This window comes from Dioscorea cayenensis, unplaced genomic scaffold (assembly GCF_009730915.1).
Source record: "Dioscorea cayenensis subsp. rotundata cultivar TDr96_F1 unplaced genomic scaffold, TDr96_F1_v2_PseudoChromosome.rev07_lg8_w22 25.fasta BLBR01001717.1, whole genome shotgun sequence".
Taxonomy (NCBI): Eukaryota; Viridiplantae; Streptophyta; class Magnoliopsida; order Dioscoreales; family Dioscoreaceae; genus Dioscorea; species Dioscorea cayenensis.
In genome coordinates, this window is record NW_024088108.1 from 11,880 (window position 1) to 24,285 (window position 12,406).

General features: G+C 35.9%; 2 protein-coding genes across 2 annotated transcripts in view; one reads left to right on the plus strand and one right to left on the minus strand.

Annotated features, from left to right (window-relative positions):
* Positions 1–8,193: 8,193 nt before the first annotated feature.
* On the plus strand, positions 8,194–9,535 carry LOC120256908. The gene is made up of 2 exons (XM_039264575.1): positions 8,194–8,707; positions 8,808–9,535. The coding sequence occupies exons 1-2, from the start codon at positions 8,194–8,196 to the stop codon at positions 9,533–9,535; spliced, it is 1,242 nt and encodes a 413-aa protein (XP_039120509.1).
* A 242-nt stretch (positions 9,536–9,777) lies between these two features.
* LOC120256909 overlaps positions 9,778–12,406 on the minus strand; it is a 36,511-nt gene continuing 33,882 nt past the window's right edge. The window contains exon 6 of the mRNA XM_039264576.1: positions 9,778–9,868. Coding sequence (XP_039120510.1) covers positions 9,778–9,868 — 91 coding nt within the window. The remainder of the gene's footprint in view (positions 9,869–12,406) is intronic.

The following is a 12,406-nucleotide window of genomic DNA, read 5'->3' on the forward strand; positions in this document are numbered from 1 at the left end:
GAGAGTTAAGAGTGTTTGGTTGTAGATAAATAAAGTTTGTACTAGCTTGGGGTGCATGCAATAGCTCAAGTGTGGGGGTATTTGATTAGTACATGAATATACATATATACATATTATAAATTTGTGTATTTAGCTTGTTTTTCACATAACCTCTATTATTTTGGTACTCTATTGGGGTTTTATGGTGAATGAACATTTATTTAGGTACTTGCAACAAAAGGATAAAAGTTAGAGCAAATTGAGCAACAATGCCAATTCTAGTGAAGAGTACAACCAGAACATAGGCATATTTTGGGCGTAGAAATTGTTTGAGTATAGAGATGTTGAGCACACCCAAAGCATAGTCACCCTACCTAGAATATGCCCGTACTTTTTGGCTATGCTAATTTTTGGAACTCTGAAATTGAGAGATTCTAGTCCTGGGTATCAAAGGCAAAGATCACGGGCTAAGCACACAACACGCACTAGCATGCGCTTTCTCTTTTCTGCAATATAAAAGCCTATAGTTAGACTTTCCTTATGAACTTTTGAGCTAAGATTAAGATGGAGGCTAGCAGGGGGGGCTTAAGTTAACTAGAGGCCGAAATCAAAATTTTAGAATAAACCCTCTAATTTATTTATAAAAATTAAATTTTATTTAGCTTTTATTTTAATATACTTGTTTGTTTCTCTTTCTCCATGTTACTAAACTCAAGATAGGAGATATATTTAAAATTTATGAGCAAAACTCATAAAATTAAAAATGTAACAATATAAAAAAGTACACAAACGCTAATTTATAATTAAAAGAAATGAATATTTTATTAATTTTGAAGAAATAAATGCATGAGAAAAGTTAATAGAAACAAAATATAATTTTGAAAAGTTAGTTAGAGAAGATATGAGATTGATTAAGCATCAAAACAAAAATATTTAATATTTTACTGTATTATTTTAAATTTAAAAGTTAGCTAAGATAATATAATATTAGTTAAATATTAAATTAAAATATTTTTTATTACGATAATTATTGGGAGTTCTTCAAAATTTTAAGTTTTTAAAATTATTATTAAAAAATCTAAAGATGATGCCTTAAAATTAAAATTATTATTAAAAAAATCTAAAGATGAGGCCTTAAATTTAAAATTATTATTACAAAAAAAATTAAAGATAAGACATTGAAATTAAAATTATTATTAAAAAAAATATATAAATATGAGGCCTTGAAAAATATTGGGGCCTAAAGCAATTGCTTCATTGGCCTTACCCTTGAGCCGGCCCTGGAGGCTAGGTCTTCGATTGAGGATTAAAGGGAACTGATCAAGAAGTAATCCAAGATGGTGATAGTGGTGTTTTAAGGCAAGATTGAAGACAAAAGTTCACAGCATAATGGTGGCAGTCCACCATTCAATAAAAAGATAGTATTAAGGGAGTTTTCCTTATGTTTTCAATCATGTCTGGATCTTTCGATTTTGTTATGGATTTATGTAATATGAGTTGCTAAACCTTCTATTGGTGCCTTGGATTGATGAAACTTAAGATGAACTTCTAGTTGTATTTTTTTCGTTAAGTGTCTAAATATACCTATTTTCATATATGTATTCTATACACTGAGCATGTATTTTCATCATATCAATACCCATTTTATGGTTTATTTGGTTTTATTTGCTTCGTAGGGTATTGCAAGGAAAAAAAAGAATTACATTGGTAATTACAAACAACTCAATCAATATAACAAGTTTGATGATTACTTTTTACCACATAAAGAAACCCTAATAAATTAAGGGGAAGGTTGAAGAATTTATTCAAAATTTGATTATAAATCAATATTTTGGAAAATCAAATTAATAGAAGAAATTCTTCCATTGGCAGCATTTAGTACACCATAATTACACTTTGAATGGTTAGTCATGCCTATTAGACTCAAAGATGCTCCACAAACATTTCTAAGGAGGATGGATGAAGTATTTAAGGAATGTATAAAATTTATTTCTGCTTACATCGATGATATTCTAATTGCTTTTTCCAATATTACCCATCATGATATGTATTTAAAAATATTCACTTTAAACTATCTAGAAAATAGACTAGGCTAGTCAAAGAAAAATACAGAACTTCAACAAAATGAAATAGAATTCTTAGAGTTAAAGATAGATTCTTCTGGAATTGAATTACAAAATCAAATATTCTAAAAAATAAACTTATTCCCATTGAGTTATAAGATAAAAAATAGTATTAAGGCTTTTTAGGATGTTTAAATTATGACAAAGGATTTATAGAAACCTTGTAGCAATAAAATTCTAAAGAAAAATGCTAAATTTGACCCTAAGGTAGATATAGAACTTGTAAAACAACTTAAAAAGAAATGTAAAAAGAGATGATCTAATATTAGAAATATATGCATAAGAAGGATATTAAAAAGCAATATAATAGAAAAAAAAGATTTTGAGCAAAGAATTATTTTGTAAATATACTTTAGGTACTTTTACTAAAATAGAAAAGTGATATCACATAACATAAAATGAAATATTAGCAATTAACAATGAAAGCTAGAGAACCTTGTAGGCTTATGCCCTTATGGAGGAGCATAAGGATCAATCGAGGGACTAACGGGCCGGACTTACGTCTTTAAGCTGAACCATAAGGGTTGTCTATAGGAGCATACAGAGGGTACATACACCCATAAGGGGGGTTGCAAGAGCCATCCAAAGAAGATTACGGGGCAATGCTAACTGCTGTAAGTTGGGTCGTAACACTGAGACAAAAGGCCTTACATGCGAGACTTACGGCCATCAATTTGCCTGTAAGGCACGCGACCCATCATCTTTAGCTCCTTACGGCCTCGTTCTTACATCCGTAAGGTGCCCATAAGGGGCTGGGTATAAAAGATCCTGAAGAGGGTTTTGAAGATATCTTTTGATGGAAAAGCTTAGGAAAAGAGGAGAAGAGTTTCTCCATATTTCTTAAGGTGATTCATCAAGGAAATGAGACTTACCCACCTTTAAGAAAGTCCGTTAAAGCTGTCTATAAGCACCTTGACGGTGTTTGTGGAAGGGAAAGGGGAAGTTCATCGACAATCTCAAAGGGCAAGACTAGAAAAGGGGTTTTATGTTTTCAATCATGTTTGTTGTATCTTATGAATTTCTTGATTATTCCCCTCTGATGGAGAAGTAATTTGTAGGTGTCTGGGCATAGATGAACTCTAAGGTTTACAATTTGATTGACTTTGGTTGTGGATCTTTCATGCTTTTACATTGATTTTCAATTGCAATCCTTTATTATTGAATTCAATTACTTGTATCTATTGTCTTGAATATTATTGAGGCAAAGCCCTATATTCATGTTTGATGTGCTTGTGTGACAAATTAAGAGACCCACCTAGCATAGGCAAGTTGCGATTGAATGGGATTGTGAGCACGCCTTGAGATAGGGTATTATGGAGTCTAGAGTTCTCCTCCCATAATCCTTCTGAATGAATTGACAAGTAATTCCATTCTCTTTGCAATCATAGGAAGTAGTTTCAGAGAGAGATCTTGTTTCTACTTTGTATGGGATTAGGGGCAATTACTTCGAGAGAAGAATTGTTTACTTTTTGAATACTTGACTATTCTTCTTTAAAGTTCATGGAGTACATTGTGCTCATAGGGTTGTATGTATCAGCACCGTACCAAATTAGTTACTATTTAGAAGGAATCTATGCATGAAACCACTTTCCTATGCTTCATTAGTAGTATTTTCTTCAACACTTTTGACTCTTGTTTCTTCTTTAGTTTGTTCTCCCATCACACCATTTTTTATTAGGCTAATTCTATTATTGGGATTAGTACTAGTAATCTTCATTTTCCCTGTGGATCGATATCTTGCTTATCAGTATACTTTAATACTTGATTGGCATGTTCACTTGCGTTTTGTTGGTAGCGAAATGTCCCTATCAATATTTTAAGGTTTTAATAATTTTGTTGCAAACTTCCATAGTGGAGAATACCCTGAAGTAGTTACTCTCAAAGACCCTTGATACATTAGTGGTGATTTTTGATAAGTGTGCAAAACTTTATAATCTTGAAATTAAACTTCTGGAAGAACTTTGTAAAATGTTTAGATATTTACAAAATCTTCAGAACCAAATTCCAAAGATGGAAAAACCACTATCTTGGCATCTTGTGGGAATACCATGAAATGGTACCAGTGTAAGGGCTTAAAATTTTGTCAAGTATAAGGATAATTAAAATGCCTCAACAATATAGTCACAAGACCTATATATCCTTCAATTTGATAGCACTTCATTTTTGTTTCTAGGCAAAGCAATATGCATGTACCATCTCTAAGTTAGATGTAATGTGCAAAGACTCATTTACACATAACATACACTTATTCATTTCAAATGATTACCATACCCTACATCAAGTAACCATTAATTTGCATCACCTACTAAAGATATATTGGCAGGCCAACAACAATGTCTATTCCCATTTGCAACTTCAATGGGACACTTTGTACTTATTTCCCAAAATGGCATTCATGATTATTGTTAGTGCAACTTCACTATTTATTTGGCATGATTTGACACCAAAGCAAGATGATGTGGCAACCATGGTGACAAGGCATAATTGATGACATGGAAATCTTGGTGACATGGCAAGGAGACTTGGGGTGCAAGGTAAATCATCCTAAATATGGTGGAGCTATTTTTAGTAAGTCTATAACATGGAGGAAAATATCTTGAAGATCTTGGTGGTATTATTCTTGGTAATTTGTTTAACTTGAAGACAAGATCATATCAAGACCATACTTAGAGAGATATGATTGAAGACTAAATATGGTGGAGCTTATTTGAAGAAATATCTATTCATGGTATGAATGAAGGAGATATGATTTGAAGAATCCTTGATGATTGAATTGATTGATTGAAAATCTATTATTGGGAAGATTTGAGGACCAAACTTGGGTGAATTGAAGATCAAGTTTGGAGAATCTTTGAAGACAAAACTTGGAAGATTGAAGACTAAGTTTGGCAAGTTTCAGGAAGACGCACAAGGACTTGCGCCCCTTGCTAGGGGACTGCGTGATGAGGAACTGAGGAGGTAGGCTAGTTACCGGCAGTCTAGATCGGGAGATTTGGCTGCATCGACTCAGACTAAGCATGACCAGGAGGTTGATGGGTCTTGAGGTCATCCGCAACGTAACCAGAACTCAGTCAAGTCAGGAGTCAGGGCCATGTTGCAACTTATGTTACAACAGGAGTTGCAACAACTAATTTCGGAAGGTTTTTAAATTAGTAGCCGTGGAGATTCCAAAAGAGGTATGTGCTATATTTGGGACATTGAGGCGTCTATATAAGCTATCTTGCTTGTAGATTGTAAGTGTGACCGGAGCTAGAGAGTGTGGGTGCACAAGATAATCTAGAGAAGGTAATGATCTTTGTTTGTGAGCGTTGAGTGACAAGTGTTTGTACTCATGTATTTTCACCTCATTTAGTGGATTGTTTATCTCAGGGCTTGGCCCCTCAGACATAGGCGAGTGGACGCCAAACTGGGTTACCAACGTCGTGTGTCTCTTTCTTGTTTGGTTTGTGTATGCTTGTATGAGTGTTTGAATGTTCCCTAAAACCCACAAACCACACCGGTGGAACTAACAAGTGGTATCAGAGTCTTGATCGCCGTGTTATAGCTTTGGTTTCAAAGTTGGCGAGGTCCTAACGAGTTTCATTGATGGCTGGAAAGGAAGGAGCTTCCGTCACACGACCACCGTTGCTAAATGGATCCAACTATCCATATTGGAAGGCACGCATGAAGCCGTTTATCAAATCCATAGATGAGAGTGCATGGATTGCCGTAGAAGAAGGATGGTCTCCTCTTACTCTAGTTGATGAAGACGAGAACCTGATCATGAAGAAGAAAAGCAGTTGGAGTGTCGAAGACATGCGCAAAGCTAATGCTAATGGAAAAGCTCCCAATGCAATTTTTGAATGTGTTGATGAGAACCAGTTCAAGTATATTGCAACATGCGAGAATGCCAAGAAAGCTTGGGAGATTCTTCAAACCATACGTGAAGGTACCAACTTGGTAAGAGAATCCAAACTTCAAATGTTAACCACTATTTTCGAAAATCTCAGGATGGGAGAAGATGAGACGATAACCATGTTCAATGCAAAATTAATGGACATAGCAAATCAGGTCTACCAAATAGGCAAGGAGTACTCCGATAAGAAACTTGTCCGGAAGACACTTAGATCACTTCCAAGAAGATTTTATGCAAAAATCTTAGCAATAGAAGAAGCAAGAAACATCTCTACTATGAAACTAGATGAGTTGATGGGGTCCTTGCAAGCATACGAGATGAATCTTTAATCCTAAGAGAAGAATAGAAGATATAGCCTTGAAGGCTGAAGCCTCAAAGCAAAAAGAACCACAGCAAGCTATTGAAACAGACAATGAAAATGAAGATGACAATGACGTTGTTCTCCTGACAAGAAAGCTACGTGAGATGGTCAGAAAATACAAGACACAAAGCAAGAAATTTCAAAGAAAAGATGGTCTAAATAAAGAAAGGAAGAAATTGAATATCATCACAAAAAGGAAGAAATCGAAGATCATCTCATGAAGATCAAGTGTAGAGAATGTGGAGGCTTTGGGCACTACCAAGCCGATTGTGCTAATACTCTCAGGAAGAAAGAAAAATCACTGAATGCTAGATGGAGTGATGACTCAGATGGTAGCACTGAAGAAGACGATGAAGGAAGTTTGAGCAACCATCATACGTCCTTTCCTGCTGTGATGAATGGATCCACACCTATTGCAGAATATGTTGCAACATCAGCTACAACATCTACTGAAACTGACAGTGAGTACAATGAGGTAACAGAAAATGATCTTCTCACAAGTTATAAACTCATGATGAACAGATTCAATGAAATGATGTTGCAAAACCAATGCTTGGAGGAGGAGTTGAGTATATGTAAAGTAAAGCTGTGCGATGCTTAGAAGACCTTGGACTCCATGAACAAGGGTACCGCCAAGCTTGACGAGATTCTATCAGTTGGAAGAACTAGTAAAGCCCGACATGGTATTGGGTATATTGGAAAAAGCTCAAATGTCAAGACAAAAGGTTCAAGAGTTGTGTTTGTCAAGTCAACTGTCCTACAAAACATTAAAGAAAAACAAGTCAAAGCAAGGAAGAACCAAAAAGTGAAGTGCCTACATGCTTTCATTTTGGAGGGACTGGCTACATAAGACCCAAGTGCAACAAATTGAAAGAAGACTTAAAAAGTGGAAGAATAATTGGATATGAGCAGGCAATCATTAAAAGAAAAATCAGAGGGAAGACTATTGTAATCAAGAAATTGTGGATTCGAAAAGGTGAAGTACCAAGAAAAGAAGAAGAGTCCTCCAGTTCAGGTCTGAAGATGGTGATAAATCAGATAGGTACAAAATTATGGTACAACAAGCAATATGTTGACCGAGGACCTATTAAGTCAACAAGCAAAACACTCCAACGAGTGAAAGTTTCTTGATGTCTCTAAAAGATTCAAAAAAAAATCAAAAACATAAAAAAAAGGAAATAAAGAGGAGGGAAAATAAAAATATTCAAAAAAAAAAGAGAGGGATTATTTTTTAAAAAAGAGAAACCCTAATATCCCAAATTTTTTCCAAAGATTGTTTTTGAAATCAGGAGAAAGAGAAGAAGAAGTCAAAGTCGGTGAAAAGATGAGGATGAAGAGGATGGCCTGCCATGCTCCACCGACCCTACAAGAAATTGCTGCCCGGATTGCGAAAGTAAGGATGAGAGGGACTGATTCAGGAGGAAGCCCATCAAGAGGAGAAGAATTAGAAGATCTATCGAAAGCTATCGTCCCCTATGTCTCCCTTAGGATGATGATTCATCTAGCAGAGTAGCAGAAATAGGAACATCTTCACAGAATGAGCCCACTGGTGTCAAGGACACAGATGATCTCCTAAGATGGGTGCGTGAGTCATTCCCAGGAGCTTATGTTCAGAGAATAGAAGAAGATGAACATGAATACTCCACTACTATTCCAGATGTAGAAGGTTCGAGAAATCAACAAGTTGGGGGTGAAGATGCTGCAGAAGAAGAAGCAAACCTAGCACAATCAGAAGAAGATGCCAATGAAAGAAGTACAGAATACTCCCACGAGTGCTGAAGAAGAGGCTGTTGCTATACTCAATGAGGTTCTGGGAAATATTCACCAGAATATCGATGTACCTGGAGATACAGAACATGTTGCTGCACAGGTTACAACATCCCCTGCAACATCAGAAAGTTCACATAGTTCTGATGAGATCCCACTCAAAGATCGTGTCACCCAGATTGCTAAAGGGAAAGAAGATAGTGTCTAGAAAGAAGCCCCGTCAAGGAAGAAAAACCCAGAAGAAGGAGAAGGTTAGCAAGTCCAAGAGGAAGTCTTTCTCAGATGCGGAAGTAGAAGTCTCTCCAAGGTTCAAGAGGAAGTGTACTGAAGCTACAAAACAGGGGGAGAAACCATTAGTAAGTTCTAAGAAAGAAAAGAAGAAGAATGCAACCCAACAGGCAAAAGACGGTGATGAAGACAGATTCCTTGATAAAGCATCCAAGAAGAAGTTTGAATCTAGTGAAGAGAAAGGTATTGTGGTTGAAAGAATAATTGATGAGTTGGCATTTGAGAAGTCTGGGCTGACTAAGTTATTGCAAGAAAGGAGTTTGTACAAGTCTGCAACATTTCCAGAAAGTTACAGTTTGTCTCTAGTTTAGGAATTCTACAGTAATCTACTGCCATCTGACAAAGGCATCACTAGAGTTTCATGTTCGAGGTAAGTGGATTCCTTTTACTCCAGCTTGCCTGAACAGATTCCTGGAGTTTAAACCAGAGATGAAGGGTAACTATGAAGAAGGGCTGGAGCTGAATGAGGAAGTGCTAAAAGAGATTACTGGAGGAAGAACGGAGTCATGGGGAGTAGAGTCAAGACTTCCAGCCTCCACCCTCACAGCCAATTATAATATTCTGTTTAGACTTGGCATTCAGAATTGGTTACCAGTCCCACACAACTCTAGCATAGTAAAGGAACTCACACTGTTATTGTTTGCTATTGGAACTGGCAAGAAGTTTAATCTGGGAAGGCTGATCTTCCAAAATATTGTGAAAGAAGCTAACTACACAAGCTCCTCAACATCACTTGGGTATCCTGCAATGCTGTCGCAGTATTTGTTACAACATGGAGTACAACTCAGGAAGGGAGAAGCAGTCACAGCAGTGAAGAAGCTGAAGATTTCTCAGAAGCTGTTCAGCCCAGGTAAGAAAATTGATTTATCTGTAGGAAGGGTGTCTCCACCACCAATGCCTGAAGATGCAGAAGAAGTGAATCTTTTGGTTAAAGAAGAGTATGAAAAGCTTTTGAAGGAACAACTAGAAGATGTGGAAAGACGACAACGATCATTGTCTGCAAAACTATTCATCATTGCCCGACAAAAGCAAAAAATCTTATCTCGCCTTGAAATTCTTGAGAAGAAGAAGAGAGAAGCTGATGCCAACAACTCAGGGGGTGATGAAGACCAGGAAACCTGAAGAAAGGGGGAGTTGCCGGAGAAGGTGTAACAAGACTTGCAACAACTTATGAAGACTTCGGCATCAATTATGTCACAAAGGGGAAGAAGTGTGCTAGCACCAGACTGACTAGATTTTGTTTTTCGTTTCTTGGACATTTGAACATTTGGTCTTATTGTTTTGAACAATTTTATGTTTGTCAGTCATTTATGTTTAATCACTAGTTGCAGTGCTGTAATATTCTCTTAGTACTGTGTAAGCAACTAGATGATATCTTGTACCAGTCCTGGTCTCTGTTCTCCAGTTGAAGTTGTATCAGTGTCAGTGTAGTCTGTGTCCCAGTCAGTGTTGTAACTGAATGTTGTAACAGGAGTCAATCTAGGTACAAAAGCAGTTGTGTCAAATTATGCCAAAGGGGGAGATTGTTAGTGCAACCACACTATTTATTTGGCATGATTTGACACCAAGACAAGATGACATGGCAACCATGGTGACAAGGCATAATTGATGAAATGGAAATCTTGGTGACATGGCAAGGAAACTTGGGGTGCAAGGTAAATCATCCTAAATATGGTGGAGCTATTTTTAGTAAGTCTATAACATGGAGGAAAATATATTGAAGATCTTGGTGGTATTATTCTTGTTAACTTGTTTAACTTGAAGACAAGATCATATCAAGACCATACTTAGAGAGATATGATTGAAGACTAAATATGGTGGAGCTTATTTGAAGAAATATCTATTCATGGTATGAATGAAGGAGATATGATTTGAAGAATCCTTGATGATTGAATTGATTGATTGAAGATCTATTATTGGGAAGATTTGAGGACCAAACTTGGGTGAATTGAAGATCAAGTTTGGAGAATCTTTGAAGAACAAACTTTGAAGATTGAAGACTAAGTTTGACAAGTTTCAGGAAGACGCACAAGAACTTGCGCCCCTTGCGAGGGGACTGCGTGATGAGAAACTGAGGAGGTAGGCTAGTTACCGGCAGTCTAGATCGGGAGATTTGGCTGCATCGACTCAGACTAAGCATGACCAGGAGGTTGATGGGTCTTGAGGTCGTCTGCAACGTAACCAGAACTCAGTCAAGTCAGGAGTCAGGGCCATGTTTCAACTTATGTTACAACAGGAGTTGCAACAACTAATTTCGGAAGGTTTTTAAATTAGTAGCCACGGAGATTCCAAAAGAGGTATGTGCTATATTTGGGACGTTGAGGCGTCTATATAAGCTATCTTGCTCGTAGATTGTAAGTGTGACCGGAGCCAGAGAGTGTGGGTGCACAAGACAATCTAGAGAGGGTAATGATCTTTGTTTGTGAGCGTTGAGTGACAAGTGTTTGTACTCATGTATTTTCACCTCATTTAGTGGATTGTTTATCTCCGGGCCTGGCCCCTCAGACATAGGCGAGTGGACGCCAAACTGGGTTACCAACGTCGTGTGTCTCTTTCTTGTTTGGTTTGTGTATGCTTGTATGAGTGTTTGAATGTTCCCTAAAACCCACAAACCACACCGGTGGAACTAACAATTATAGTGACTATACCTTTCACAATTATGATACTAAATCTAGGATTTTCCCTCATGCTAGTAATGTCCACACTTGTTACACTAATGGCGTTAGATGTTATATTTGACGTCCTTCTAGTTAAAATTGTTTTAGCCTCCTCCTTGTGGTTGATGCAACCTGAAATTTTTTGAGATTTTTGCCTTTTATACTTCAATGCTTTTGACCTCTTTAGCTGTTCTATGTCTTATCTAAACTTTAAATCAACTTTCACTTTCAACAGGTGCTCAACTGATCTAGCAAATATTTGTCTCATTCAAATGTTGCTCATGTGCTTCTACAAAATCTTACAAACAATTAAAGATCATCAAGCCAAGATCTTTTAACTCCTAATAAGCATTAGTATATAATTTAACATATCAGTCAATATCTGAAGAATTTTCTCCATAAATTGAGTCTTTGAAACATTTTTACCATTAGATTGCATGCCAATGACATTTTGTTATAAATGCAGAAAAAAAAATATACTATAGTTTCACACTGCTCTTTCTTCAGAAGCTCATACTGTTCCTTGATATTGTTGCATGCCAATATCTACAAATGTACTTTTTTTCACTCTCTTTACACCTTGATATTATTTAAGTAATATACCTCAAATTCCTTTTATGGTTCCTGTATTTATAATCTTTTAATAAACTAATAATGTAACAAATTCAAAGATATAGTAGAGAGCCACATCATTCATGCATCAAATGTTTTGTTCCTTAATCAATTCCGCTAATATTTTTTCGATGAACTCGTTCTCTATAATATCCCACATACACACAACTGTGAAGAATTTTTATAATCTTGATTGCCATTGTTCAAAATCATTCTTCCCATCAAACATGATAAATAGACATTTTTATATGCTGAACTTCTCTCATTATCCTCTACATCACCGAGGCTTTGATACCAAATGTGGACAACTTTAATTACTAAGAATTATCAAGAAGAATTAATTGAAGAACTTCAACGATTAACGTTTTTTTCCCCATCAATCTCAATCTTTATGAACATAAAACTACTTTTCTATAATGATATATTTTTGTAAAAAAACATATATAAAAGTTATCTTTACATAACAAATAATAAACGGGTACATACTAACAATTCAATAGAGCCATAAATAAAATGATAGTTAATAAATAGATTTAACTTGGTTTAATATCAACAATGGGGATGAAACATGATATAATATATATATATATATATATTCATAATGAGTTTGAAACATCAGGAAAGAAGAAGGATCAAAAGAGAAATGACCAATCCATATATCATGGAGGAAGATGTTGGAATTTTTTTTAAAAAAAAAAATAATAATAATAATAATAATAAAGGA